The sequence below is a fragment of the Fusarium fujikuroi genome, chromosome FFUJ_chr05, assembly GCF_900079805.1.
Source record: "Fusarium fujikuroi IMI 58289 draft genome, chromosome FFUJ_chr05".
Taxonomy (NCBI): Eukaryota; Fungi; Ascomycota; class Sordariomycetes; order Hypocreales; family Nectriaceae; genus Fusarium; species Fusarium fujikuroi.
Genome location: NC_036626.1, coordinates 620,574 through 648,423, shown reverse-complemented (window position 1 = coordinate 648,423; position 27,850 = coordinate 620,574). Strand labels below are relative to the sequence as shown.

At 48.9% G+C, this 27,850-nt stretch overlaps 12 protein-coding genes; 8 read left to right on the top strand and 4 right to left on the bottom strand.

The window, feature by feature from the left end:
* Positions 1–39: 39 nt before the first annotated feature.
* On the bottom strand, positions 40–2,071 carry FFUJ_06949 (uncharacterized protein; the record flags this gene model as incomplete). XM_023577147.1 has 3 exons in its annotated part: positions 40–1,095; positions 1,142–1,609; positions 1,658–2,071. The coding sequence occupies 3 exons, from the start codon at positions 2,069–2,071 to the stop codon at positions 40–42; spliced, it is 1,938 nt and encodes a 645-aa protein (XP_023430260.1).
* Positions 2,072–2,536: 465 nt separating this feature from the next.
* Positions 2,537–3,981, top strand: FFUJ_06948 (related to monocarboxylate transporter 2; the record flags this gene model as incomplete). XM_023577146.1 has 3 exons in its annotated part: positions 2,537–2,765; positions 2,817–3,098; positions 3,146–3,981. The coding sequence occupies 3 exons, from the start codon at positions 2,537–2,539 to the stop codon at positions 3,979–3,981; spliced, it is 1,347 nt and encodes a 448-aa protein (XP_023430259.1).
* A 1,187-nt stretch (positions 3,982–5,168) lies between these two features.
* FFUJ_06947 (uncharacterized protein) lies at positions 5,169–6,026 on the top strand (the record flags this gene model as incomplete). Its single annotated transcript, XM_023577145.1, has 1 exon — positions 5,169–6,026. The coding sequence occupies one exon, from the start codon at positions 5,169–5,171 to the stop codon at positions 6,024–6,026; it is 858 nt and encodes a 285-aa protein (XP_023430258.1).
* Positions 6,027–6,295: 269 nt separating this feature from the next.
* FFUJ_06946 (related to pyridoxine 4-dehydrogenase) lies at positions 6,296–7,441 on the bottom strand (the record flags this gene model as incomplete). XM_023577144.1 has 3 exons in its annotated part: positions 6,296–6,866; positions 6,926–7,279; positions 7,332–7,441. 3 exons carry the CDS (start codon positions 7,439–7,441, stop codon positions 6,296–6,298), a joined length of 1,035 nt encoding a protein of 344 aa, XP_023430257.1.
* Positions 7,442–9,204: 1,763 nt separating this feature from the next.
* FFUJ_06945 (probable homoaconitase precursor) lies at positions 9,205–10,836 on the top strand (the record flags this gene model as incomplete). XM_023577143.1 has 7 exons in its annotated part: positions 9,205–9,237; positions 9,288–9,327; positions 9,379–9,558; positions 9,702–9,909; positions 10,001–10,137; positions 10,192–10,476; positions 10,541–10,836. The coding sequence occupies 7 exons, from the start codon at positions 9,205–9,207 to the stop codon at positions 10,834–10,836; spliced, it is 1,179 nt and encodes a 392-aa protein (XP_023430256.1).
* Positions 10,837–12,993: 2,157 nt separating this feature from the next.
* On the top strand, positions 12,994–13,617 carry FFUJ_06944 (uncharacterized protein; the record flags this gene model as incomplete). The annotated part of the gene is made up of 1 exon (XM_023577142.1): positions 12,994–13,617. The coding sequence occupies one exon, from the start codon at positions 12,994–12,996 to the stop codon at positions 13,615–13,617; it is 624 nt and encodes a 207-aa protein (XP_023430255.1).
* A 3,560-nt stretch (positions 13,618–17,177) lies between these two features.
* FFUJ_06943 (related to Scd1 protein) lies at positions 17,178–20,303 on the top strand (the record flags this gene model as incomplete). XM_023577141.1 has 5 exons in its annotated part: positions 17,178–17,669; positions 17,721–18,263; positions 18,311–18,553; positions 18,602–18,788; positions 18,835–20,303. 5 exons carry the CDS (start codon positions 17,178–17,180, stop codon positions 20,301–20,303), a joined length of 2,934 nt encoding a protein of 977 aa, XP_023431321.1.
* A 1,047-nt stretch (positions 20,304–21,350) lies between these two features.
* Positions 21,351–21,691, bottom strand: FFUJ_06942 (related to ribosomal protein S37; the record flags this gene model as incomplete). XM_023577139.1 has 2 exons in its annotated part: positions 21,351–21,517; positions 21,580–21,691. The coding sequence occupies 2 exons, from the start codon at positions 21,689–21,691 to the stop codon at positions 21,351–21,353; spliced, it is 279 nt and encodes a 92-aa protein (XP_023430254.1).
* A 1,107-nt stretch (positions 21,692–22,798) lies between these two features.
* Positions 22,799–23,429, top strand: FFUJ_06941 (uncharacterized protein; the record flags this gene model as incomplete). XM_023577138.1 has 3 exons in its annotated part: positions 22,799–22,811; positions 22,869–23,172; positions 23,228–23,429. 3 exons carry the CDS (start codon positions 22,799–22,801, stop codon positions 23,427–23,429), a joined length of 519 nt encoding a protein of 172 aa, XP_023431416.1.
* A 274-nt stretch (positions 23,430–23,703) lies between these two features.
* FFUJ_06940 (related to structure-specific recognition proteins) lies at positions 23,704–25,357 on the bottom strand (the record flags this gene model as incomplete). XM_023577137.1 has 3 exons in its annotated part: positions 23,704–24,851; positions 24,902–25,219; positions 25,273–25,357. 3 exons carry the CDS (start codon positions 25,355–25,357, stop codon positions 23,704–23,706), a joined length of 1,551 nt encoding a protein of 516 aa, XP_023430253.1.
* A 406-nt stretch (positions 25,358–25,763) lies between these two features.
* Positions 25,764–26,499, top strand: FFUJ_06939 (uncharacterized protein; the record flags this gene model as incomplete). XM_023577136.1 has 4 exons in its annotated part: positions 25,764–25,880; positions 25,959–26,225; positions 26,271–26,329; positions 26,379–26,499. 4 exons carry the CDS (start codon positions 25,764–25,766, stop codon positions 26,497–26,499), a joined length of 564 nt encoding a protein of 187 aa, XP_023430252.1.
* Positions 26,500–27,088: 589 nt separating this feature from the next.
* On the top strand, positions 27,089–27,832 carry FFUJ_06938 (uncharacterized protein; the record flags this gene model as incomplete). The annotated part of the gene is made up of 1 exon (XM_023577135.1): positions 27,089–27,832. One exon carries the CDS (start codon positions 27,089–27,091, stop codon positions 27,830–27,832), a length of 744 nt encoding a protein of 247 aa, XP_023430251.1.
* Between the last annotated feature and the right edge of the window lie 18 nt (positions 27,833–27,850).

Sequence of the window (27,850 nt, the reverse complement as noted above, 5' to 3'; positions counted from 1 at the left end):
TATTACTTCACGTAATCATACAAGTGTCCGCCCTACTCCTCAGAAAATCAACGAAAAGTCTTCCATGTCTAACGGAAACTCCTCCAAAATCATATTCCAATCCGGAACAGCAACCTCACTCCCACTCTGCATCCCCTGCCCATTCGTCCCCTGCATTTCCATCCGCTGACTCTCATTCCACTGCATACCCGCACTCTCCCTCTCAACCCGCTGCATCAACAAGGTCGCTCTCTCCTTCAACGTCGTGAGGACCGTCCACTTCAGCCCATTCAAGGGCACATTCCCACTCGTCTTGAAAAACGCAAGATGAATCTCTACAGCTGCAAAAGCTCGCTTGGCAAGGTCCCCGCGCGGACACACGCACAGGTGGCGCAGGATGAAGAGCATTATATGGTATTGGGGATATGAGCGGGCGAGCCACTGGTAAGTTATGAGGTCGTCGTCCTGCCACATGCAGTTGGAGAGCTCGAGGAGTTCCACTGCTCCAGTGAGTTCAGCTTCTGTGGCCATTGGCGGTTGGTCATCAGGTGATCGGAGGATCTGCCATTGGCGACGAGAAACTACATCGACTTTGCAGAGAATCAGACGTGCAGTTCGGATCGTCATTCTTTGTTCTGGTATCACAGGGTTGCAGCGCTGCAAAATCCCTTCAACCTTATCGACGGCATCCTTGATGACTCGCCTCCGTACATCTTCATCTGGTAAGCCATCCGCAGAGCAACTCATATGGAAAAGATGAGCCCAAGCCTGCGATGATTGGTTGCAGCACAGCTGAAGCGTCATCCGCGTCCAATCCGGCCTTGAGGGTGGAAGCTCTTTCATCCCAGGGGACATGTCGCTATCATGCAAGTTTCGCGGTAGCTCAACACTGTGAACTGTATTAGAGGCTGATGGATTCTGCAGCCCATAGTCCTCGGCGCCTCTTCCATCTCGCTCTTGGAAGTACCACCATATTCGACGTCGCATTTCTGACTCAAAGGGTGATAGACCGAGCTTGCTGCCGTCTCTGTGCAACCCTATTGACTGCGCGGCTCGAAGTGCAAGGCCATTCATGATCCAGACAGCTCGACATGAGTTATGGACCCGCATGGCGGCCTGTATTAGGTCAGCGAATGCCTTTGATTTTCACTAATGAACTCACCCCATAAATAGCCGTAGCCTGAAGAAGAGCAATTGTAGGATTCTCGAGGAAGTCTGCTTGGGCCATTGATTGCTCTAGACACATCCTGTACCGAAGGAGAGCTTGCTTTTTGTCCTCACCCGTAACGTCGAGCGCCTCATTTGAGGGCGTGGCTGTGACAGCAGCGAAATATATGGCAAAACAAAGAGCCAAGTTTTCGTTTGAAGCTTTAGTAGGGTCGCTTATGACGGTATAGAGTGTTGTCTCGGCGGTAGGGATGTGCAGAACTTTGACATATGGATCAACACCATCAACAAAGACTTTCCATAGTCGAATAGCCACACGTCTTTGGGGATGGTAAATGGCGGTAGATACTGATGCTATGCCGGCTGACAGCCATCCCATGGGGTTCAAGTGACATATAGGAGAGTCGACTTCGTGATACGGCTCCTCTCTGGGCGTTGCCAAGGCCATTCGCACATCATCTTCCTGGGCGTGTGTTAGCACGAGATATACAAACTACTGGAATGTCTTTACCTGCTCGATGACCCGCGAGAAGAGAACTTCATTTACATAGTGACTACTTGTTCCCTTATTGAGCAACAAACCCTCACGAGAACCTCTGACCCTCTCTCTGGTCTCTGCGTCTGTACCTGTACTCGCTGGTGTTGGAACACTATTCCCAGACGTCACTGAACTTGCAGACGCTGTCGGTTGTGGTGACACATCTTGTCCAGCCTTGAACGCCTCAATAGTCTTCTCCATCTGCGAGATCCTACTTGCAACATCATTGATGGTCGTCTTCTTGGCCCGTCTCGCAGGCGGGCCAACAGGTGAATACGAGCACTCAAAGCCAGACCGAATACACTGCGAACAAGGCAAATTCTTGTCACAGCGAACTTTTCGGCGATGACATACGGCGCACGACCGAGTCCGGGGCCGAGAAGACATGATGCAGTGGTATTACACCGACTGATTATTAACAGGCCGAGAGCTGTGGTATTTTACGGATGAGGATTCGGTCTTTGTAAGCTGAGATCACCGGGGATTATCTCCGTGACCGGGATATTCAAGATGGTGAGATCAACGACGAGCTCTAATTCGCTGCGGTCGATCTTACCGAGAGACTAGCGTCGGTCTCGGTAGAAGTAGGAGCTCCGAGACCGAGGGAGCGAATCAGAGACTCGAGCTCGGCTGCAAACAATACACCATTTTCGGCCTTTGGGACTCTCGCGTCGCGAAATTAAGTGAATGGAACGAATGACCGTGAATATGGAGCTCCATAAGGCGTGCCATGGACCCCTTTTAGGCTCAGATCTCCCGTGCATCTGGACCTTATAAATCTCGACGCCCATGTCACCAACTAGAGCCTCAAACTCAAAGCAACCCTCGATCAGATAAACAGCATCTCTCATCATGGCTGCTCAACAAACCACCGCGCCTTCGTCGCCTCGCAACTCGGAGCTCACGCTTCAGAACCAGGTTGGTTACAACAACGAAAAGTCTGATCTTGAGGAGGGTACCACACAGCCTGAGCCTGCGGCTGCACCAGCTGGAAGTGGCGCGCCTGACGGTGGTCTCACAGCCTGGCTTGTTGTTCTTGGCGCTTGGTGTACCTCTTTTTGCAGTTTTGGCTGGATCAACAGTAAGTAGCATGCTGTGTATCTCAGTGGCGTTGACTAATTAATCTATCTAGGTGTTGGTGCCTTTCAGGAATACTACCAGAATGATCTTTTGAAGCAATATTCTTCGAGTACCATCGCATGGATCCCTTCGCTGCAGATCTTCTTCATCATGGGGATGGGTCCGATTATCGGAAAGCTTTACGACAGCTACGGACCGCGGTGGTTGATTTTTGTTGGAAGTTTCATGCATGTCTTTGGTATCATGATGGCGTCGATCAGTACCGAGTACTACCAGATTCTTCTGTCTCAGGGTGTCTGCTCTGCCATCGGTGTCTCAGCTATCTTCCAGCCAGGTAAACTTCGTCCTAACCCTCATATTGGAACCCGCTAACAAAGTCAGCCCTATCGACGATTCACGGATGGTTTGACAGCAATAGAGGAGCTGCCTTTGGCATCCTTTCAACCGGCTCGAGTATCGGTGGCGTCATCTTCCCCATCATGGTAACCCGCCTCATCAAGCAAGTCGGATTTGGGTGGTCCATGCGAATCTGCGCCTTTATGATCCTCGGACTCCTCATTATCGCCAACCTTACAGTCAGATCGATTCACCCTCCCAACCCTCAGAAGGTCACCCGCGCCCAGTTGGCCAGGCCATTCCACGAGCCAGAATTCATCTTCTGTATGCTTGGATTCTTCTTCTTCACCTTCGGAATCTTCATTCCTATCGACTACCTGCCCGTTCAGGCCCTTCATGCTGGCGTGGACCCCAACCTTGTTCAGTATTTGATTCCCATCCTCAACGCAGCCAGTCTTTTTGGCCGGATTGGTTCAGGAATTCTTGGTGATAAGATGGGCCGCTACAACATCTTTATTATTGTCGGTTTCCTTTCTGGTGTCTGGATCCTTGCCCTTTGGATCCCGTGCAACTCGCAGAACGGCATCATTGCCTTTGCAGCCTTGTTTGGTTTCTGTTCTGGCGCATACGTCTCTTTGATTGCACCACTCGTTGCTCAGATCTCCCCTCTTCCAGAAATTGGATTCCGTAGCGGAATAGTTTTCTTCGTCTCCTCGATCGGTGGACTCACCACCAACCCAATCAACGGCTCCATCCTCGAGAAGCCCACAGGATGGCTTGGAGTCAAGATTTTTGCTGGTGTCTTTTGCCTGACTGGCACGATGTTCATCCTTTCTACGAGAATCCATCGTGTTGGATGGAAGATTACGGCAACCTTTTAAAAGTGCATTGGACGTTATTTTGATTTTCGGGGATATACCAGGATGCATTGCATTGTTTTACGAAAGTGAAAGCCGAGAGCTTTACGTGTCACCACTCAACCGCACTAGACTTCTTATGATAGACAGACAAGAAATAATACTCTGACTGAATTTTGTAGCCTTTAACAAGCCAAAGCCTTGAACTCGTCGATGCAATGGATGATGCTTACCTTTTGATATGTCGAAATTCCTCCTCAAGTGAGATATCATGCTAGGTGAGCAAGCCCAGGCCATTCCAGAGAAACAGCCAATGCCAAATCTCAGATGAGCGGGGCTTACCTAGTCATGACGATTTTATGTTCTTTCGTTTGATTGAGTGAGCGTCATGTTGTTTGACTCGCTTCGATCAATATTTGAGCAAACTCATCGACGACTGCGTGTACTTGATTTTGGGATCACCCTCAAGACCCTCATCACTCAGTCCTACACTTTCAGTCTTGTCTGACCTCTTTGGTTCCCTAGCTTACTACAAGCTGAGGTTTACAACCCAACCATTGTTTGACAAATCGGGTGAATCCAATAGTTGGTTGGTTTTTAGGCTATAGCAAGGCTGAGTAAGATACACGCGACCTCAATAACTCCAAAGGAGATGACTCGTCGTTAGATCCAACACTTGGCGCATGATATTCAATCTTGACGCATGCCAAGACTGGTCTGTGCATCTTGATGTCCAGTCTCTAAATCTGCGCTGATAAGTGGATCAACGTTGTACGGTCTTTTAATTACTGTTCCATTCAGTCTTGTGAACGCAATTGAACTCACATGAATACATGTACACGTCATTGAACATATTATATAAAACTCCCCGACGCCATCACCAAATTTATAATAAAAGTCTCTGAGAACCTCGGCTTGCATATTGTTGGGACGCAGGATGTTTTGCTGGGACCGCTCCAATACCCAAAAGCAGCAATTCTTCCGCATGAACGTCCGACGGACTTTATACGCGGTCCCCAATAGAATCTGACAGGCCAAAAATCCATGTCAGCAATCGACACATTACTCGATCCTTTGAAACTAAAAAACTTAGTTTATTTTAAGGAGATATATAAAATGTCCTTGCCTCCCATGGATCTCTCCCTTGTCAATTCCCCGTCAGCACAATCGATACCCTTATATTCATCATTAGTCTTTTTATAATATAGAAAATGTCGGGCAAAAAACTTCCTGAGCTTGCGGGCTTCAAAACCATCAACGCCAAACTCCTCGTCAGCGAGGAGACTTCAGGGAAAGCACCCGCGGACCATCCAGCTGCTGTTGTCATCTACGGCTGGGGCGATGGACTTGCCAGACATGTTGGAAAATATGCTGAGGGCTATCGCGCTCTTTTCCCTCATTCCAAGATTCTTATCATCTTGAGCCCTATTTCCGACGCTATGTTCACGGGTCTTGAGACACGAACACGCGCCATGCAGCATGTTATCGACAACCTCGATGGACTTCTCGATGAAAAGACAGCGCCTATTCTTATTCACAGCATGTCCAACACGGGTGCTATCAGCTACGCCACTACGCTCAAGGCTTTCAGGGACAAGAATGGTAGGCAGATGCCTCATCAACTTCTTGTCCTCGACTCAACGCCCGGAAACCCCTTTTGGTCGTGGGAGAGACTAGGTCAATGGTCCCACGCCATGGCCCTCGGCACCGCCAAGTTCTTCCCCTGGCCTTTTGTCATCACCAAGGGCATCTGGGGCTTTGTGCTCACCTTGGACGTCGTTATCAAGAAGCTCACAGGTGGAGAGCCTTCTGGTGCTTTCGCCCTGCGAGTTGTGGACGATACAAACTACGAGACACTAGACTCCAAGCGATTGTATCTCTACAGCAAGGAGGATCAGATTATTTCTCATATGGATATCGAGGGCTATATTGCTGAGTCTCAGCAGAGAGGCTACGAGACTCGACAGGAGCTGTTTGTGGATACTGACCATGTTGGACACATGCGTGAGCATCCTGAGCAGTACTGGAAGGCTATCTCAGAAGCCTGGAAGTGGAGTAATGACGAGTAAAAGGGTTGTTGGGTTGATTTTGTATGATTTGTTGTCACGACTAGCGTTGTTATACCACTAGAATAGATATTGATAATTACAGTTTGAATATTTAACGTCTTTTATAAGAAGAATTTTAATGCGTCTGGAACTTTTGGGGCTGGGAGCTTCACCAAGACCCATTGTCCATACAACATAGCTATATTCAACTTGATTTGGATTTCTCAATGTGCTAGCTTGATATGTTTCATTGAGATATCATGAACTCGAAGTATCAACTAATGAATTTCTCAAAGCTCAACAGTAACCGTATACTCATTGAACAAACCCGGCGGGTTTCGATGGCCCGCAACCTCAGCCTTCTCGACCTCATCCCTGATCTTCTGCACCTCCTCTGGAGAGAGCTGCACTTTTAGTGCACCTAGATTCTCCTCCATATACTTAATCTTCTTCGTTCCGGGGATTGGGATAATATCCTCGCCCAAGGCCGATAGCCAGGCGAGCACCAACTGACCCGGCGTGCAGCCCTTCTCATCTGCAAGTGCCTTGAGACGTTCAACAAGAACTAGGTTCTTTGGAAAGTTCTCGGGGCTAAAGCGAGGCAACATGCGACGGAGGTCCTCAGGCACAAAGTCATCACTGCTTTTGATCTGACCTGTCAAGAAGCCACGACCCAGAGGCGAGTACGCAAAGATGGTGATTCCAAGCTCCCGGCAAGTGGAGAGTATCTCCTCTTTTTCAATATCCAATGTGAAAGGACTGTATTCAACCTGGATGGCATCAACGGGGGCGACGGCGTAGGCTCGTCGGATACTGCTGGCGGCGCATTCGGAGATGCCTATGGCTTTTATTTTGCCTTCTCTGATACACATATATCAGCATGGCCCAAGATCTCAGGGACTCTGGTTAGTGTAGCTTACTGCTTAGCCTTGACCATCAGCTCCATAGTCTTCTCAACGGGCACCTCGGTGTCAAGACGATGAGCATAGTAAAGATCAACATAATCAACACCCATCTTTTGCAAACTACCCTCGAGACACTCATTGAAGAATTCAGGACTGTTGTCAGCCCACCTAGTCCACGCCCCGTTTTCGTCGATTCCAGTTCTCAAGCCAAACTTTGTGGCAAGAAATATGTCAGCCCGACGCTCAGGGTGCAGCTTGAACCACTTTCCGAGCAGGACTTCGCTATCACCGTAGGCATTTGCGGTGTCCCAGTTCGTGTAGCCGAGCTCCCAGGCGCGGTCCAGAACTGCTAGGCGTTTCTCATCATTGCTAAGGTTCGAGTGTCAGTACGGAAGGTATTCACATATGCTAGGGAGCTTACTCAATGGGCCCATAGACTGCACTCAGACCCATCAATCCGAAACCAAGAGCAGGTATCTGACGTCCTGTTCTGCTAAGAGGTTTAGTGGGCAGAGAGGCCGGAGGTGCCATGATGATTGAGGAGAATAATATATGATCTGAGTTTGGAAAGGAGAGTAGGTGAGATGGCAAAATGAGATGCGAACCAGGCACCAGCCAGACTTTATATCTGCTCCTTCTTCCTATATCTACCTATTTCAATGTATGGAAGCTGTGCTTCTGGACATTGACTTGATTCCCCTCATCAAGTTACACATAACATGATCACTATCACCGGAAACTAACTCCGGATATGTGCAGTGCATGATAGGTAGTCTGAGGAGGGGAGTTGCGTCTTAACTCCGAACAGGGAGCCTTAACTCCGGCACATAAGTAAGGACGTTGCAACGTCCAATACTGTCTGACCTAAGGAAAGCAAACTCCGCTTCGATCTCCGCTATACTTCCGCACCAGAGTGACAGGTGTCTCGTCGGGCTCATCCTTAGTGAGACCATCCTTAGCCTTTTCGAAGGTCAAAACTTCTATCTCGGAAACAGCCATGACACTTGAGTAAAAAGTATAGACTAATGCTAAAAGGGCCAACGCCCTGTAATTTTATTTTCGTTAGCTTTCATATCACAAGTAATTGGTTAAGATCACACAGAATCACTAAGTTCTCTGTGCTGACTTGGGTTGTCAGCCACGAGTCTCAACTGCAAGTAACACATCTAGCTAACAATAGAATCACGCCAAGCACCATGAGTTCATCGGGATATCTGTCAAGTGACTGAAATCCTTGTGTTTGCGACGATACTGCCACTCAGCATGCCTGATCTGCAGACATTAGAGCTGAGATCCTGGGACACCAATGTGGTTGCGCAAGGTAAGTATGTATTTATACGTGGCACTACTGTCTTGATCTCTCTGTCTTTCTCATATATTCGAAAAGTGGTGTGTTAGCATAAATGTGTTTTTCTGATCTGTTCCTAATGATCTTAATGCATTCCAACCCGATCTCCCAATTCTTGAAAACATTGTAGTCTTCTCAAAGACCAAGTTAGGCTGTACTGACTTGACATGAATGAGCTGCAGCCATAGCTGATATGACCTTCACAGACCCTTTCTATTGGTAGTAAATGGTGGTCATCATGAGACTATGCCCTCATCTAGCTTGACAATGTAACTTCCCTGAAATGATCCAGCTCCCGGACTCTTTTCATCCAAGCCAATCTTTTATCATCTATCTTTCCCCCCCCTAACTACCTCAAAACGATGCACAAGATACAGGTCTTGGGTGTTGCTCCAATACAAATTTCGTCGTACTCATGTTGGACGATACAAATGTTCCTATAATCTCGGCTACCGGTGAAACTCTAGATCGTTATAGCCTTGAGGACTCTAACGATCCTGTGGGCCGCTTAAGACTTTCTCTTGTGGAAGGCATAGATGAATATCAAACATTCCTGCCAATCTCAACTCTGTCGAATTCTGACCAAAACGTGCATTGAGGTCCATTCAGAAAGTAGTTCGGGAATCTTGCATCCAGGCATCTTTGAACTCGCTTACTCTAGACTTTAGCGCAGGAGGTAGTAAAGTACAGTGTCGTCAGGTTGAGAACGAGGAAACGTCATTAACACGATCTTGAGGAGAAGAAAGAATCAAGTTACAGGCAAGTCCTACGGATCTCGCAGCATAAGTCAGTCATTATCTCTGACACTCAGCGTCAGAACGAACGCGCCTGAGTGGCGTTCTGCCTAAAGGTGTCACGGGAAAAGATTTTATCGTTGCTCTTTGTGTTTTATTCAGCAACGGTGTTCTCAGCCATTGTGTCGAGTTTACGGGATCTGAGGAAAACGATGAGCAGCATCCCTATTGATACTCGACTTACGGTATGTGGTTGAAATGCGACTTCTGGAAGGTCTCACTAACAAGCCATTAGATCAGTAACATGACAACAGAATGGGGCGCTCTGTCTGGATGTGTGATTCCCTGATGGTCATTTTGTTTCTACCGTGTGCTGACATTTGAAGTGTTTCCTATTGACACTACACTCGAATGCTGGCTGCGGTATAAAGCTACCGAAGCAGCCATGTTTCCGGACCACTCAGCGAAGGAGCGCATCACACATGAACGAATCGATGAGCTTTGCGCCAGCCCACTGGATGCTGACCCCGATGCTCTGTATGCAAAGCAATTGTATCTCAATCTTGGTACTCTCTCTCCTTATGTCTCTGGTCCTGTTTCTGTCGAAATTACTACACCATTGCATGAGCTGGCACCTAAAAACATCAAGATCCAAGGCATATCATAAGTTAAAAAGCCCAATACGAGGTTAACATGCTAAATTGGGCAGTTGTGAGCTGCACAAACTCTCGACACTCAGACATCCAAGCCGCAGTCGCCGTGTTCAAAGAGGCTGCAAAAGCCAATGGAGGTGTCGTTCCAAAGATCGTGGATGTTGTTAAAATGTTCATCGCGGCAGCATCGTCACGCGAACAAGAGGCAGCTGAGGACTCCGGTGACTGGCAAGTACTACTTGATGCCGGTGCTGAGGCGCTTGTGTCAGGCTGCGGGCCTTGTATCGGACTCTGCACTGGGCTCCTTGAACCCGGTGATAGGTATCACTGCATCTAACTGTAACTTCAAGGGCAGAATGGGATCGCGCGAGGCGCTCGCCTATCTTGGAAGCCCGGAGGTTGTGGCAGCTAGCGCACTCAAGGGTATCATCTCCGGACCAGGTGCTTATAAAGTACCTGAGAATTGGGCTGGAGTTGACCATGGGTATGGCAGTGGGTAACCTCGTAGCGTTGAGAGTGATTTGAATGATATGGTTTAGCAGTTAGACTCGTTCATTGGTAACGTTGAGTCAACGGAGACATCATCAAATGGTCCTGCGGTTGAGATCCTCCCAGGCTTCCCAGAGTCTGTTCGCGAAGAAATCGTTTTCATGGACATAGACAGTCAGGATACCGACCAGATCTATCCTAGATCGATGACCTATGAAAGCAATGTGTCCAAGGAAGCTATGGCAAAGGCTTGCATGAAAGACTACGACCCGGATTTTCAGAAAGTTAGTCGGCCAAACAACATTCTCGTTTCTGGAAATGGCTTTGGCTGCGGTTCTTCTCGTGAGCAGGCTGCCACCGCTACCCTGGCCATCTCCATCCATTTTGTGGTTGCTGGTAGCTTCAGCAATATTTTCTCCCAGCAATTCCATTAACCACGGCCTTATGGGACTCGAACTGCCACGTCTTATTCGAGGCCGCCGTGCCGCTTTTCCTAAGGACGCAAAGAGGCCCATCCCTACGTTCAGAACTGGGTGGATGCTCAAATGGGATGTGAAGAAGAGTATGGTTCACGTTCAGGAAGGCGAAGGCGGAGAAGAGTCGGCAGAGAAGGTTGGCGACATTCCGCCCAATGTGCAAGAAATCATAGCTCTTGGAGGTTTGCACGAGCGGTGTAGGCATGAATTGAAGAAGGCAAGTTAGGCTGATGACCAAGTGTCCAGCCGTTGGGTCGGCGGTTCAGAGACCAGAAGGCAACCGAAACAGGAGCTCGAATAAATACTCAGATCGAGGGGAGCACTAGGACAGGAGACACTAGACATGTTTCTGACGCTGTATCTACAAATGTATTAGGACGAAGCGCGACAAGAGATGAGTTGCTCCCTATCAAGTTGGACTTTGTTGTTCGGGAATTCGCATTCACATCCCATGTCACCAAGATTTGAGTGATACGATCGCAAACAACTAGAACTGGAAGCATACTCGATTCCACCACAAGGAGTCGAGGAGCTTATCATACAAGTTTTCGAGAACGTGGATATCATAGGTTCTCCTGTTAAAAGACGAACACTATGAGCTCCTCGGTCCCGATACTGGATCGTTCGCCTTTCGCATTGGAGCCGGATCGCTCAGCCTGGATGTGAAGTAGCCGTAGCAATGTGGCCTATAGACAAAGTGGCTCTTTCTGATCGGCGTGGCGCTTTAACTGCTTTTCTCAGACCTTCAAAGCCTACTACGCCAGGGTTGCGGGCTAATAGTATGAATCGACTGTCCATATTGCACATTCAGGATACTGCCAATTAGATATGAACGATAATTCCATCGATCAGCTGAGCTTGAAGTGGATCCAGATATGTATACGGGACTGGAGAAAGATTGTCAAGTCACAGGACATCTCGAGCGCATCGGTGACTCTAAAGATCGTAGCGTTTAGGAGACATGCTCCGCCGTTGCAAAAGCTTTCAACAGACTTTCACATCAATTGCCGCCAGTTTGACTAGGCAATGCCAAAGCCCCCCGATCTCATCTTGATACGTATCGTAAAATGGTGGAAATAGTGTGATTGCATCCATACTTCTTCACGAGCTGAGGAACCTCCTTGACCTGGGGTAGAAGAACCCCCACGTCTATCCCATGTCGGCATGATCAATTCAAGACAACAATGACGATCAATGCTCTTCCAGTGCAAAGAACCCCAACCCTCTCTTTGCTTTTTCTCAGTTATCGCAACTTTAGTGTTATATCGCTGAAGATTCTCTAACGAAAGAGGTTTAAGTGATAAGCTATTATGTTCGGCACAGAAGTGCCGTTTACAGCTGTCACAGCTGTAAGCGACCGGATCACATACGCGGCCTGTCTGTCTTGTGCTTTGTAAGTTCGAGTAAGCTTAGTATATACTAGAACGTGGGCGATGTTGTGAGTGGCCAAGTCCGCAATCTGGGCATCCTCGGTTGGTTGTTGTGTAAGTGATCATCGGTCAATCAAGACAGCAGCATATTGCTAATGACCCTACATGCTCAGACGGCATGATTCCAGACTTGGTGCAATTACAAGCAGTATTTCTCCCGTAAAGTGACTCTTCGCGCGACGCATGATCGAGCTACGGTCTCAGCCATCAAGTGAACTCCAGCTGATAAAGATCATTGGACTAACAAATGCTTAGACAGGCTGATACTATAGAACGCTGATCTAACTGTTTGGTTCGGCGGTCTGTGCCCCACGATGTCCAAGGCTTCAATTCAGCTACGTCGGTCAAGTGCGCACCATAATTCCCTTCAAGATGGGAATGGCTAAGGGCTATTGGGGTGTCGACATCGTCCAGTTTCATATTGAGTGACGATAGTAACCAACTCTATAGCCAATCCATCAACCTATACGACGCCAAGTAAAAAACAAATCATCCGGTCATCGAGAAATAAACATTTATTACACTTTGAGTCTACATCAGTAAGGCCGAAGATGAGTCAGGAAGTGTGGGTTGTGAGAGCAATATATGTCTTTGTTCGTTGTAGGGTAGGTGGGTTCAACAACAGACATCTACTCTAGAGCTCATTGCAAGAGCAAACTGAATAGGCATTCCTCAAGCACTGAGAGCGATCGAAGATCTTGTGTTCAGTCTAGCTCTGGTCATTCTTTGCTGTTATTTATTTGGTGCTGGCGCTTACTTCCAGATCAGGCCGGAAAAAGTACTCAATCGGTGTAATACTTCCCGCATCACGACGAAAGTCGCCGACGAGCTGACGGGCTCCAAGAAAGATACATAAGTCGCATTAAATGATATGCCACTTGATGAACAGAAAAATTAGGCATATGTTGCACGTAAACTCTCACCTGAATCTACTGGATTTATAGCAGCTCATCATGACTCGCACAGTCACGCGAAACCAGGATAAGCTCTTCATTCCACCTGGAGGCATCGACTTCTCATCCCAAACAAACAAACCGGGAGTCGTTGATATCTACTTGAGAGCCGGCGACAACACACCTGGCACAGGCCTTCACTGGCACGAGACTCACACGGAGTACCTCCAAGTCGTCCAAGGCTATGCTCTTGTGACAATCGGAAACCGCACAGCTGTCTTCTCAAAGGATGACGGGATCATCACCGTACCGCGGTACACAATCCACCAATACATGCGCGCAGACAAGACGGACGAAGGGAAAGCGGGAAAGGACGTTGATCTCGTTGTGAGGGAATGGACTGAGCCTGGCGATGGGGACAAAGAGGTCTTCTTTCGCAACATGATCAGCTTGATCATGGACAAGAAGAATGGGGCATTGGGTACAGTGGGAATGCTTCTCTCTGTCATGACAGTTTGCTGGTCTCATGATAACTATCCTGTCTTTTGGAAGGGACCAGAGGTCTTTGGGGAGGCTGTGCAACAAAGAGTGAGAAGGGCTGTGACATTCTCTTTGATGGGATGTCTGGTTCTCTTTGGCCGACTTGTTGGATGCAAGCCGCAATATCCAGAATATACACCATAGAAAGTTTATTCTCAACTCGGAATCTATACCCTTTGCGCAAACAGCCTCGACTTTTCACCTGAAGTTTGCATATACCAGGTTAACAAACTCAACCCCGCGTTCAGTCCCTTTCAAGATCATCCTAGCTTTCACGGCTCTCGACCTCGGCAAGGCATATCCATGTGCTGTTGACAGCCTCTCCCAGGCATTAGCGGGATCGACAGTGCCAAAAACAAACATCGTCAAGCCATAGCCCAAAGCTTATCGAAGCGCAAGAAAGCCACGAGAACCCACCCACAAGGCTGTAACATGGAGGAAGAGAAAATGTGGAGGCGCTCGAGTTCCTGAAACAAGAGCGTCGAGTTCTAATTCATCTTGGCACCCGACTTTGGACGGGAGTATTTCCACTTCTGGTCTCCGCATGAACACTATCCACATACAAAGTCGGGATGGCACCTTGTTTCAGGATCGACGAAGTGAAAAAGTCAAAATGTGTACATACATACATACAGTGGTAAAGTGTCACGGGAATAATACGAGATGGTCTTGATGTAGGCTGCCTATTGTGCTGAGGTTCAAGTTTCACAGCATTCGGGCGATGGCCGATACGATATGTGGAAAGAGATTTGCAAAGTTCCAAGGTCTCGGATATTAAACAAGACGAGCACTGGATGACTGCGGAGGATAGGCGCTGATCATGGACAGAATGTGGTTAATCCCCGAGTGGTTTGTGGAAAGATCGTCGATAGTTGCAGCTGAGGCATAAACAGACATACAGTAGCGTACAAGCAGGTCGAGCCAAAAGCAGACAGTTCTATGTTTCAAGCTACGTTTTAGCCTCTACATCCCAAGTTCATTCTGGCCGATTCTAGCATTCTACATGCAAGCCTTCTTTGTCCATGTTCCTCGATTGGGCTTTTACATGATGCTTGATAGTGGGATTCTTCTGCACAGAAGCTTTGTTGCTGGCCTGTGCATTGAGCCACGCGTTTCAGATTTGCATCAATGCATGTTCTTAGACTATTCCCGAATGGGGAGCGGAAATGCGCAGCAAACCAACAGAGAAACTGCCAAAAGCCGGCTTCGAAAGGTTCCATGAAACCTTCTCTAGAAGAAGCTAGCGAGCGCCTCCCCTGAGCTGGAGAGATTGAAGAGCCTTGGGGCCCATGATGTCAGACAGGGGTGATTGGCAGTTGAAGTGTGTAGGATGCGTGCTTGCTTTTGCTTGAAGGGTTCATCGAGAGATTTGTGGTAAAATCTCATGATGAGAAGAAAATACTTCGGATAGCTGCGTTCCTTACCTGCAAATATCTGCTGAGGAATATCTTGTCGTCAAATCCCATGATACAAGATAGCGGTGATTGGGTGTGTGAAAGTGTGACTAGCCGCCGTGCGTAGTGGGAACATGGCGCCGATTTTGAACTGTAGATTGAGCCCAGAGATAAGTCAAGTTGACGCGAACAAGATACAAGATAGATCTATCAGTGAATATCAGTCATGATTGCTGATAGCGTGTGTTGAAGCTTCTCCTCGGATGTGTCAAACTGATGCAGCTTCCTATATCGAAGTAGACAGGAAAAATGGGATGCCTGTACGGAGTAAGGTTCGAAAGCTTCCTTGCACATTCATGCAATGTCCTTCTGGAAGAGGAGGGGAACCACACCACCCGTTCTGGCGGATTCAGGGGCTTATCCATGTTAAGTCAATCGCCTTTCTCAAGACCCCTGCATCTGTCCTTGTCCCCTCTTCGGGCGTCAAGTCAAAATTCTTGCCATGTGACGGTGACAGCAATGCTTTTCCTTCTCTTCTGTTTTAGCTTGAATGCTGATAGCGATGGCACTGCAGTATCGTGGAACCCCTGTTGATCCCTGAATCAGAGAGAGGACATGTGGGACTGGAAGTGGTTAGTGACAATGCTTGGTAACACTCTGCTGTTACCATTGGATTTTGGTGTTTTATTGGACCAGGTAACTTGTAGATCAGGGTCTTGGCTGAGCATCTCTCACCTGGAGCACGACTCATGTGCACATTGACCTCCTTCCAGAAGGCTTCTTTTCTTGTGCAAAGCCTAAATATTAGTTGATGACTTGCTGATGACGATCAAAAAGGCCCGAGGAGGAAGAGTAAGTGCTTTGGGCTTAATTTGAAACATAATGGATAAGGATGGATAGAGATGTGCACCCGGGTAACACTTGTTAATGCCCAAAGAAATGCACGTCCCTCGAACTCATCGCACGGACTCCATCGGTTACAGTTGCGCCCTGTGGTACAGTGTCGACTGTGTCATATCGCGCACATTCCCATTTGCACAAGGGTCTGATCCCCTTTTTCCCCCTCCAGATCATGGGAGGTCTTTTTTTCTTGTACTCAAGCGATTGCGCTTCATCTGTCGTACGGAGAGAAACAGAGAGAGTATCACCTAACATGTAATCACTCGAGTCATAACTGGCCCATCAAATCATCTGCCCCGGAGTGATAATGTCAGCGCGTAGAGATCGATGAGATCCAATCCCTCCAGGTCCTGTCCACTGACTGGCTGCTCCAGCGCCAACCAGCCTCTGAAATGGCCACCCCCACTAAATCATAAATCACTAACTAGACCTCCACTAACAGCCCAGTAGCCTTAGGTACCGCTAAATTGCCAACCGCCCGTTTCCGTTCCGCCTCCTCTCCCCAGCTGCTGCTTGCTGCTCCTGCTGTTGTCCTGCACTCGCTGCCCGCTTTTGGTCTTCCCTCCTTTAAACGACTTTCTCCATCTGCCGTCCGCTTCAACCTTACCTTAAACCTACGCCCAGCCTCGTCGAAATCCTTCCTTTGACCAAAACTGCGGCAACAACGGTTTATTCTGGCTCTAAATTTAATTCCTTTGCCGTCACCCAAAAACGCCAAAAACTCACACATCGGAATACTTGGCCCGCCTGCCAGATCAGACAAGAATCTACTCCCATCGTTTCAAAACCTGTCCAGCTTCCATTTCGGCATCGTCGATCCGCTTCACTAAACCCCCCCTTCGATCGCTCCACCGCCTGACCCCCCGAGACCACCACCTCTACACTCTCGACCAGCCATCACCAGGCCCGCTGCCGATACTGTATACGTTCAAAGAGGGACTCCCGCCGCGATCAATTCTTTGTCGCTCCAATCTTCGGATTACTCCCTCAAACAGCCGCTTCGCCTCGACACTTCCTCCTCAACACCCCCTTACCCCGCCTGCCCTGTCTTGCAGCTGCGAAAACTCAACGTTCGAATCTCACGCTGATTCACCGCCGAATGACGTCGAACCGCTCGTTGAAACGTTCCTGAGTCCAACGCCAAGTGACATCCCTAGACATTTCACACCCAAGACAGTCCCCACGGCGCTTCCACTCGAACCGATCTCCCTCGACAACCTTTACCTCGCTGCAACGTCCCTCTCGCCCTCCCTGCTGTCGGCTTCGTCTCTCTATCTCACTCTCTCCCAAGTCGCTCCCTCTCGACGGATGGCGTAGAAGGCTATGGCCCATGCCCCGTTGCTACGAAATAATACAGCCCCGGTCTTTCAGCCAAACTCCAGCGGATTCAGTGGCTTCTCGCAGACCAGCATGAACCATGCGCCGCGCGCCAGTCAACTCTCGGGCTCGACAGCCTTTGCTGGCTCCTCGGCTTCGTTGAGTTCTCTGTCCACGGCTACGACCGCCACACCACAGAACGGCGGCCCCGTGCTAGCCACAGCGAATATCATTAATCAAAAAGCCGACGCTTCACGATCGCTTTACCAGATTTGCATTTCGCTCAAGCAGCGCTTGGCTCAGGTTCCTGGCTTTGACCCTTATCTGGATCAGCTGGACCCTAATGATCCTGTTGATCCTCTATGGAACCTATTCCGAAGAGGATACCCTTTACTACTAATTTACAATGCCCTGCGACCTAATGAAGAGCTCAAGGTCGAGGACCCTAGCGCTAATGAAGCTAAGAAGTCCAAGATCGCCATCTTCAAATTCGTCCAGGCCTGCATGAAAGACCTAGATATTCCATCTTCCCATAGTTTTGTGATAACTGACTTGATGGGCAACGATACCAGCGGCTTTGTAAAGGTTGGTAGATGCCGCCTATGATGTGTAGACTGAGCTAAAGTGATGAAATAGGTGACTCAAGTTGTTAATTACGTCTTGGATCGAGCAGAGGAACGCGGATATCTCCTTCAACCTTTACCAGAATCTGGGGATGGAAACAACGAGCCCTCGGGCGGACAGATGACCTACCGAGACCACATCATCCGTGAACTTGTCGACACCGAGCGAAAATACGTCCAAGATCTCGAGAACCTGCACGACTTGAAGAAGACGCTCGATCAACAAGGCGAGATTCCTGGCGATACTCTCCATCAGATCTTCCTCAACATCAACGCCATTCTCGATTTCCAGCGCCGTTTTCTGATCCGAGTAGAGACAACAAACTCCATGTCCGCTGACGCCCAACGATGGGGGGCTCCCTTCATTATGTATGAGGATGCGTTCGACATTTACCAGCCTTTTATCGCCAACCAGCGTAAGGCGGCGATGGTTGCGAATCAGGTTTTCGACAAAATCCAACGCTCCTCACACCCCGTGGCAGCCGATTTCAACACCCTGGATGGTTTCCTGCTGAAGCCCATGCAGAGACTGGTGAAATATCCCCTGTTGCTCAAGGTAGGCTGGTTGCGCTTTTTCGATGTTCGATAGCTAATGCATGGCAGGATTTGAACAAGAAGACCGAGGATGAGGAGGTCAAGTTGGATCTGACTAGTGGCTGCGAAGCCGCCGAGCGAGTGCTGAAGAAGGCTAACGAAGCCGTTAACCGCGACTTGCTTGATGAGGCTCTCGAGGACCTAACAAGCCGAGTTGAGGATTGGAAGAGCCACAAGGTGGAACAATTTGGCAAACTTCTCCTGCATGGCGTGTATGGTGTGATCACCGGAAAGACAGATCAAGAGAAGGATGTAAGTCTGCTGGCCAGATTCCAGGGGCCCGACACTAACCTTGAAAAGTACGAAATCTACCTTTTCGAGTCTATTCTCCTGTGTTGCAAGGAGATCTCATCAAGCAAGAGCAAGGATAAGAAGGATAAACTGCGGTCATCAGGCACCAAGACACGGAACAAGAGCGCCAAGCTTCAGTTGAAGGGCAGGATATTCATGACTAATGTGACTGATATTGTGTCCTTCTCTAAGCCAGGTGAGTTATGAAATTCTGAGTAATCGACACAACTAACTCTCAGAAGGCAACCACAGTGTGCAGATATGGTGGAAGGGAGACCCCGGTGTTGAGAACTTTGTCATCAAGTTCTTGAACGAAGAGACTTTGAGGAAATGGGTGATGACTCTGGAGACCCAGAGGAAGCATAACGTGCCGCGCCAATCTTCGAACTCAGACTCGCTTTCAACCGACTTTGCCTGGACCCGAGAGCATGGGGCAGGACTGGAGAATCCATACCTGCAGGAGGACGACGACGATGAAGACCTCGGACCAGCAACAGCACCTGCTGGGTACCATACTGGACCTCCTTCGGGCATCGTACCTCGAACAGCTTCAACCAGTAACCTTCGCGCTCGAGCCGGAACCGGAGAGAGCTCTGCTTCACTGGCCGGTATGGTGAGAGCGCCTCCGCCTCGCTTCCCTCTACCAGCGCCTCCCGCACCACTCAGCCTTCAGACAGCAGCAAATGGTGCCCACTCACCCGGCGCGTGGGCGGGTGATAGCTACTTCTCTCCTGTCGCCGAGTCACCAGCATCATCAAGAACCAGCACAGCCAGTGGAATGTTTACAACACCTCACTATGGCCTCCCTAAGAGTGCCACTCCTCAGCCAACTTGGGAGGATGGTAACGGCAACCGATACACCGCACCCGCCATGCCACGTGCCCCCTCTCGCGACGGTCCTTCACCGAACCCTCATGGACGTAACCCTCGTGGACCTTCACTGCCAGCAATGGCCTCAAACAACCAGGCGGCTCTCGCTGCTCAACAGAGGAACCGCTCGTACAGCACTCCTGATATTAATGCACCAGGAATGCCACGCACACGACAGCCTAGCCACGGAAACATTCCAGCAGTCCCTGGCATCCCCCAACATCTGCATCCTGGCCACAACCCCAATATTGGCCGAGAACAGACAGGTTCACCTAGAAATGAACAGCCAACTCGGGCCCAAACAAACAGCCCAGGCGCTCAGCGAGAGCGCATGCACAAGCACACCGGCAGTGTGGGTGGCAGCATGAACCACTTCCCTTCACAACCAGTTCATCCACGATCAATGACCCCCGGTGCTGGAGGAAATGCTCTTCGTGTTGATGCTGCTGCCGCCAACTCGCGAACAGTGTCCCCAGCTCTTGGCACAGCAACAATGCCACCCAACTCGAACCCCCTAAGCCCGGAAATGCCCCTCCCAACACAGCTCAAGGTCCGGGTGAACTGTGAGGCAGGAAACTACGTCACCCTGGTCGTGGCTTTCAACATTACCTATCAGTCTCTTGTTGATCGCATCGATGCCAAGCTTGCCCGCTTCACTACTAGCAGTATCAGCAAGGGCCTGCTCAAGCTTCGATATCGCGACGAAGACGGTGACTTTGTCGCCATTGAAGGCGATGATGATATCCAGATCGCCTTCATGGAGTGGCGCGAAGGTGTCAGGAACATGTACTCTGGAGGCGTAGGAGAGATAGAGCTCTTCTGCGTCGGTGGCACTTCCTAGACACCCTCTCACAGGCGCACACTCGTTTGTCGATCGACACCCACCACCCGGAGAAGAGGCAGAAATGGTGCATTGTGCTTAGGATACCCACGGATCATTAACCGCATTTTTCGGCGCACGGAAAACAAAACATTCATACATTTACTTGAAGAAGCCATCCATGATCAAAGGCACGATAACGACCAAGGGCGTCTGGACGACTGGGCAAGGCCGATACATTCTCATATAGACGGCAAGCGAACTCGACTTTTCGAACACATCTCTTTTTTCTATCATCACCATCTAACGAAAAAAACACCGCCTACTCAAGCCACTCATTCGTCTCATGGACATTATTTTTCTTGGGTTAAGACTTGTTTTTGGTTCGGGACGGCTTTTTTTCTTGCATAGAAATGACTCATTCGCATTGTATGCGTCCTTTCTATTGTAAGATGAAAAGCTGTTTTCTTTACCGGGATCATTCATCTTCAGTCACTTACAGCACAGTTTCATGGGATCCGGCGCTACTATTAAGATATGGGGGCGTTTATCATCATTCTCTTGATTTTCTTGTTCTTGGTCATTGAACCTCTTCTTTTTTTTGTGTCTGTCTTCTCAAGATTCGGGTTTATCGTTCCTTTTTTTGTTTTTGTTTTTGGGTGTGATTCCCCCCGTGCGCAATAGAGGTGGATGTGGGAAACTTGTGGCATTGGGTGTGCGCCTTATGATGGGTAGAGTTATTGATTTGAGTATTAGGTGTTTTGCAGAGTGAGGTAGTGAAATGCAAACACTTTGAATGAACTGATTCGTCTCGTATATCGTGATGTGGCCACAAGTCCGTAAGTTTGCCATCCACATATATTGGAAACCGTTTTACCGTTGAAGCAAATTGTCATGACTTGAATTGTACTTGTAACTGTATCGTACAGCGATATCTATACATCTCGCCCTTCTATGCCCCGTGCGGGTATTGTTGTACATATCTCGAATCCCATCCCATCCCAGCAAAAGCAGCGCTTCCGACGCCCAAAATGCATAACCCTTCTTCTTCGTTTTATGTGTATATTCCTACTTTTGCTTCCTCGGCCCGGTCATGTACTTCTGCATTCGTGCGAGATGGTAGTTAATCGTATTCGTGCCCGCGGGGGGAGGAGCCGGACCGTCCATGCATTTGCGGAGCTGGTTCTCTACTGCTGCGCAGCCCGTTGCGTTGTATCCTGCTGAGGCCCAGCATGCTGTACCTTGTCAGTGACATGTCTCGGAACCGGTAATTGAGTCGTAGAAGGGGGGGATTTACCGAGAACGCTGGACATGATGGCGATGCAGGGATTCTCGACCTGGCGCTTGGGGTTGTGGACGCGCAGGGTCTTGAGAGGTGGGAGACGGATTGCTTTGTGTCGGCCGGTCATTTTGAAGGGATTGTACGGGGGGATTGGATTGATTGATATGGCGATTGAGGTCGTGATGCGGTGATGGAGGAGTGGAAAGTTTGGAAGGGGTCACGTGCTGTGGAAATGGTGATAAGATTGGTGATAAGATAAGAGCTGTGTTGGAGCGTGAAGTTGTGTTGAGAGCATCTTGAGATGAAGTGAGGTTCGAAAACGTTCTTTGTTAAGTTATCTATTGAATGTATCAGGCTGATTTCTCGGATATCTTGCTGCTCTTGTGTTATCTGCGTAGACGGTGAGAATTAATGCCAGGCACAACTCCAACCCTGGACGCATGCAGTCATCAACAACTGATTACAGTACCAAGGCTGCAACGAGAATGAGAGTCACTGCAACTATTCGTGTTACAGCATTTCTGTCAGGTATATTCTACAGAGCACATTAATAGCAAAATTGACACTTATAATTTTTTGACCTGACTAGAAGCGCCTATCGCTGACATCAATACTTGCATCCATCAACCACGGATATCACCATTTCCACTTATAACTGGCCCCTACAACACCCATCTTGATATCAGGAAAATACATCCTCTTGTTTGCATGCGCTCTTATGCTTAGTCTTACGATGCATCATCACTTGCCACAAATGGATCGTCACGCACACAGCCACGGACATCTACTACCTTTCTACTCTTTGTGATGTCGGCCAACGATTCGATACAGCACAACTTACAAATTTCATGCTACCTTAGTGCCTTCCAATGACCATCACCTTCAAGCATGGAAGAACTTGTACGGACGAGTGATACACGATTTCACCTTCACTCCTGCTGAAGTCACAGCCTCTTTCCCAAATGTTGGGGGCCGCCTTCCGCCCGTTTCGCTCTTGATGAGAAGAGGGCCTTCCTGCCGTGCTTGGTTCTTTCTCTGATCATGGGACTGTGACTACCTTCAACTTGGCTCAGTGCAGCCAGGAAACCTCCGACATCATCCTTTCATCCTCATCATCATCCTCAAGCATCATTTTGCAAGGCCATCCTTGGGCAGAACTAGACCCTCATCACGCTGAAAGACACCTGATTCCGATCCCATCTCATCAACAGCTTTACCTATATCTATATTCACGATGGAGAGTCCTAGTGAGTTGCGCTGCGTTCCTCATGCATCTACATGATCATCTTGCTAACGGGATCTAGCATCCAATTCTGAGCATCACAAGCATCATGCTCATCACTCTCTCGAGGACGACAATCGACGGTCTTCAGACCGCAAGTCCATCGAATTCAGTTCATCTCTCGCCAAGCCGCCACTTGCAAGCCCACCTCCCAAAAATCTGAAAGGAGATGACCACAAAGATACCTTGGGGCCAGAGCGGAAGGAAGAGAAGCTTTTCAGCCTGCCGCTCAAGAGCCTGAAAAGCATGAGTGCACCGGTTGTTTGCCCAGTTTGTGAAGTAAGGGCAATGACTATCACAACGGCAAAATCTGGTGGTGTCACTTTGTAAGTTTGCCCTTGCCTTCCTTGAGAAAGATGTGTTCCTGAGACAAATTTTCAGCGCTGCTGCCGGTATCGCATGCCTTCTTTCCTGCGCTATCCTGTCATGGGTCCCCTTCTTCATCTCTGACGCCAAGGATGTTCTTCATCAGTGTGGCAATTGTAAAGTATATCTTGCTCAGTGGCACCGAGCAGGTCGCATTGAAATCCTTGCCTACCCAGAAGTGATCAAGGATGAGAACAAGGATGGAGAACAAGGATGAGGTCAGGATCGAGGATCAGTCGAGGGAAAGTCGCTTGCCTTGAAGTTCAACAACGGAATGATATCCTGGGTCTCCTTACTACTTCCTTTGTTGTCGAGACTTTCTTTTCCCTCTAGTTCAGACATCGATAAGATTGCATCAATAACACATTTACATCGACCAGTGTTCTTTTAGCACTGATAATATTCATGTTCCTCGACTCCTATGCTGTGCACACCGCCGTTATTCATATCCCGCCAAGTTTATTGTTACATATGTACAAGCCACTGCATCATTAGACAACGTCAAACTTCTCCTCGTCCAAGTCCATGCTTTCAGGGGCTGGCGCTCGAGCAACACTTCGTAGTGCTGCCCAGCCTGTCTTCACGACGGGCTGCTGAACGGGTTGCTTGGAGGGCTTTGGTGGTGGTGGTACAGATTCTGTTGGCTGAGGGGCAGTTTTTCGGCTTCTTTTGACCGGCTTTGGCTCCTCCTTAACCTCCTCTTGCTCTTCTTCCTCATCGCCCTCAGCTTGTTCATCGCCATCTTCGGCTTCTCCTTCTGCGTCCTCCTCGTCCTCCTCGTCCTCCTCGTCCTCATCACTGTCATCGTCATCATCAGACTCTCCTGAACCATCAGAGTCCGCATCACTTCCAGGATCGTAGTCCTCCTCATCCTCATCTTCTTCGTCCTGTAGCGCTTGCTCGGCGTCTAACTCCGCCTTTGCAAGTTCAGAAATGCCAGTTGCAGCTGGTGCGTCGTCTCCAGCCTCTTCGCCGTTCTTCTTGAGTCCGCGGTTCTCTGCGAGCTCTAATTTGGCTTTTCGCTGCTCGGCCATACTGCGATCTTGGAGACGGTGCTTCTTGATGTAATCGTCGATTCCGCTATAGTCCTCCTGGTCCAGCATGGAGAATTCAGCTTCTTCGGTCGCCTCACCTTCGCCCGCAAAGACCTCGATTGCGATGTTGAATGTTCGTTGGAGAATGTTGGTGTAGCTCGTAGCGGCGATTCTGCTCAAGGGGATAAACATCATTGGCTTCTTGAAACCCCAGAGAATGCCGTTCTCGAGGAAGAAAAGGTATCCATCCTTGGAGCCCCTGAAGGCCTTGACATGCACGGCCTTCTCGCTTGGTCGATGGGGTTGTCGAACCATGCTCTGGAATTTGTTTGGGTCGGCTGAAGTAATGCTGACACCATTAGGCTTGAGATGACGGTTCAGAGCCCAGTGGAACAAAGACTTGTAATTGTCCGAAACTGCAGCCGCACTTCCAGCGTCAGGTCCACCTATCGTACCCTGCTTGGGCGGAGTCGCGGGAACTGTAAACACGAGTGGCTCTTCGGTCGGGGGGTTCGTCTTGGAAGGGAGACATGTTCCTCGTGGGAAAATGACATAGTTGTGTTGGACCTGGTTCTTTTCGGGTACGGGGAGGTAGAATACATATTCTGGCGCAAGATTAGCATGGAGCCCATAACAACAATGCGGTAACGCGTACCAATGTCTGACCACGCGTAGGTTATAGCTGGAATCGGTGCTGTTGTGTTTGGCGCGCGAGTGTAGATGTGGCCGTCGGTAAAACACAACTCAAACTTCTTCCTCTGGGGCACGGAAACTGAAATCTCCTTGATTTCGAGAACAACAGGCTCATCTGCGGCATTCGTTTCGGTCTTGACAGCCTTTGTACCATTCGCGCCTCCGTTTGTTTGAACATCAACTCTTCTCTTCTTATGCGCAGGCTCGGTTCCTCCATTTAACAACTGATCGTAAACATGAGTTGCAATTTCGTTGAACAAGGCGATTCGACCAGGTGTATCTAGACTCCAGAGTTAGTATTTCGCGAATTACATCGTCAGGGGTATTGTTTACCAGCTGCTCTCTGAATTCCTTCAAGAATATCCGGCCGGGTCCCAAATACCGAACCCAGCTTCTCCGTATCGAGCGATTTGCCCATGACTGAATCCAATGGTCTTTCCGTGAATTGTATCACTGCTTTCAAAAAAGATTGGGGGTTGAAAAATTGGGTGTAAGAGAATTGTTAGGAGTTGGTTGTGGCGGTCGGATATGCAAAGGTCATCATATTTCCTACAAGTGCGATAAGATAGCGATTCATGACGGCGGGCGCTTATTAGTCAGGGACTGGCGCCAGTTTTGGCGGGTTACAGGCGCTGTTGTCAAACCTTTCAGGGGGTGCTCCGCCCTATCAGGTGCTGACGTCAAAGTCGGACGGGGCGCTTCCCCGCGAATACCCAACCCAGCCCAGCCTTATTCACCGAACCTCGTGTGATACGAGCCGTCAGGTGCCGTAGTAAACAAACAATCTTTTTGTCTTACAATATTGTCGATTCTGAATCACAATCATGGCGACTACGTTTCCGAACATCTACACGCTCCGCAAGGTTGCTGAGACAGCGGCCAAGGCATGCGATATCTGCTACAAGTCGAGCACCTCAGTGCTAATCACACCTGACCAAAAGGTATGCGGGATACTGACATGAAGAAGCAAATACAGCTGATCCCTTTGTAAGCTTAAACTTATGTGATTGGTATGGTAGGATTTCTTCTTTGTTTGTCCAGTCCACCTCAAGGATCGGTACTTTTGCACGCCCAAGATTGATGAGGAGGCTGCGAAGAGGAAGAGGGAGAAGGAGTTAGAGGAGGAGAAAGAGAGGGTTAAGAAGGAGTACGAGGAGAAGCAGAAGAAGAAGAAGGAGAAGGAAGAGAAGAAGGATAAAGAAAAGGATAAGAAGGAAAAGGATGGGGATAAGGAGAAAGATAAGGAGGAGAAGGAGGAGAAGAAGGAGAAGAAGGATGAAGACAAGGTGAGTGTACATGCTAGTTTATCTTTGCATGACTGACTTCTGTAGGACAAGGAAGACAAAACCCCCCCTGCTGAGGAAGAGCCCCGTGTGTTTGAGCTGAAAACGTACGTTGCTTGTCAGTTTGCTTGTGGTGCAACATGCTAACAGAAACAGGGCCTTTTACCAGCAAAGATTGCTGAAGAAGCGACAAGCCGAAGCGGCGAAAGCCGATCGGGAACGAGCGTCAAAGCCTGGGTATTTTCCCTCTGTGCCCTCTGATGCGCCCAGTCGATAACAGGAGACGGCACTGCGGGTGTTGGTGTTGAGGTACTTTTGTGCGGTGGCTATCTTTGACTGTCGTGCTAGGACAGCGGTGTAGGTTTGACTTGTTATATTCACATTTCGGAGCTCAACAGCTCTTTTGTCTCACATTTTGATCCTACAGCACGCTCTTGGAGAATTCGTGGACGCCCGTCTAAGCGAGCGGAGAGGCAGAAAAGCCTCAGACATTGACCCCAAGTAATGAAGATATTTAGATAAGTCTACTCTAAGTTTAGTAGACTCTTTACTGAGGTTATTTTAGCCTTTCAAAGTCTTGAGTTTTCTTGCCCCGAGAGGGGAGTGACCTTAGCTCTGTAAAGAACTTCAGGGGTAGGAATAAGTGTATGTCCCTTCTTCCAACATGCTATGCCATTCCTTTCTCCTTTAGGTAAAAGAGGAAAGAAGCCCCAGTATCTCTATCCTAAATAACAAAAATCCTTAGGTAACTTGGCATAATTTTAGGTAAGTCTAGGTAGGCAACTTCCATTGGCATAAGTTTAGAATAATCTCTTCTATTCCAACTCAAGCCTTTACATCATCATCACAGCATCTATCTTTACAACATGCCCAGCATCTTTGGTAACGTTCGGTGCGATGGCTGCCAGGCAATGATCGAAGATACAGAAACATCAGCGGTCCTGTTTTACTGCTATAATTATCCTACCGGAGACTGGGGCCATCAGATTCTTGGTCGGTCGAGTAGACTAACGATCATACAAAATACAAGATACACGTTCCTACATCGTCGCTGCTTCGATATCTTCCAGATCATGCCCACTGGGCAACAACGATCGCAAGCCGAAATCAACTGCTTCAGGGGAGCTATTGGATGGCGCAAACTCGACTTCATGCGTATTTTCCCGGAAGGACTGGACATTCCGGGACTTCCCCGTGTCAGCCTGATAGCCGTTGCAAGGGCAGCGACATTTGCTCTTCAAAATCCACTCGTCCGCGAACTTTCTTACATCGAGGAACTTCTTAACATTGTTCGATCTTATTGTCCAGATGCCTACTTCTGGAATATGGTGCAGCTAATGGGCTTGAAAGGTTTTGCTTCTACGGGTAACCCCGTGATGGAGGATCTCTCCCGCGTTGAGAGTTGGAAGCGCCTCCAGCCTGCACCAGTTTGCGGGCGACCTCTAGAAGACCCCGATGGCCTGCTCATCAGTCTTGATTCGGACGGTATATGTGAGATTCAGAGACTTGGGAGTCATCCTCACCCACCAAACCACGATCCCCAGGTGAAGCTCAGGAAGTACGTTCTCGCCAACGAGAAAGACCTTGAGTCCGTCAAAGCCTACTTCTAGGTTAGTATTCTCATCCGT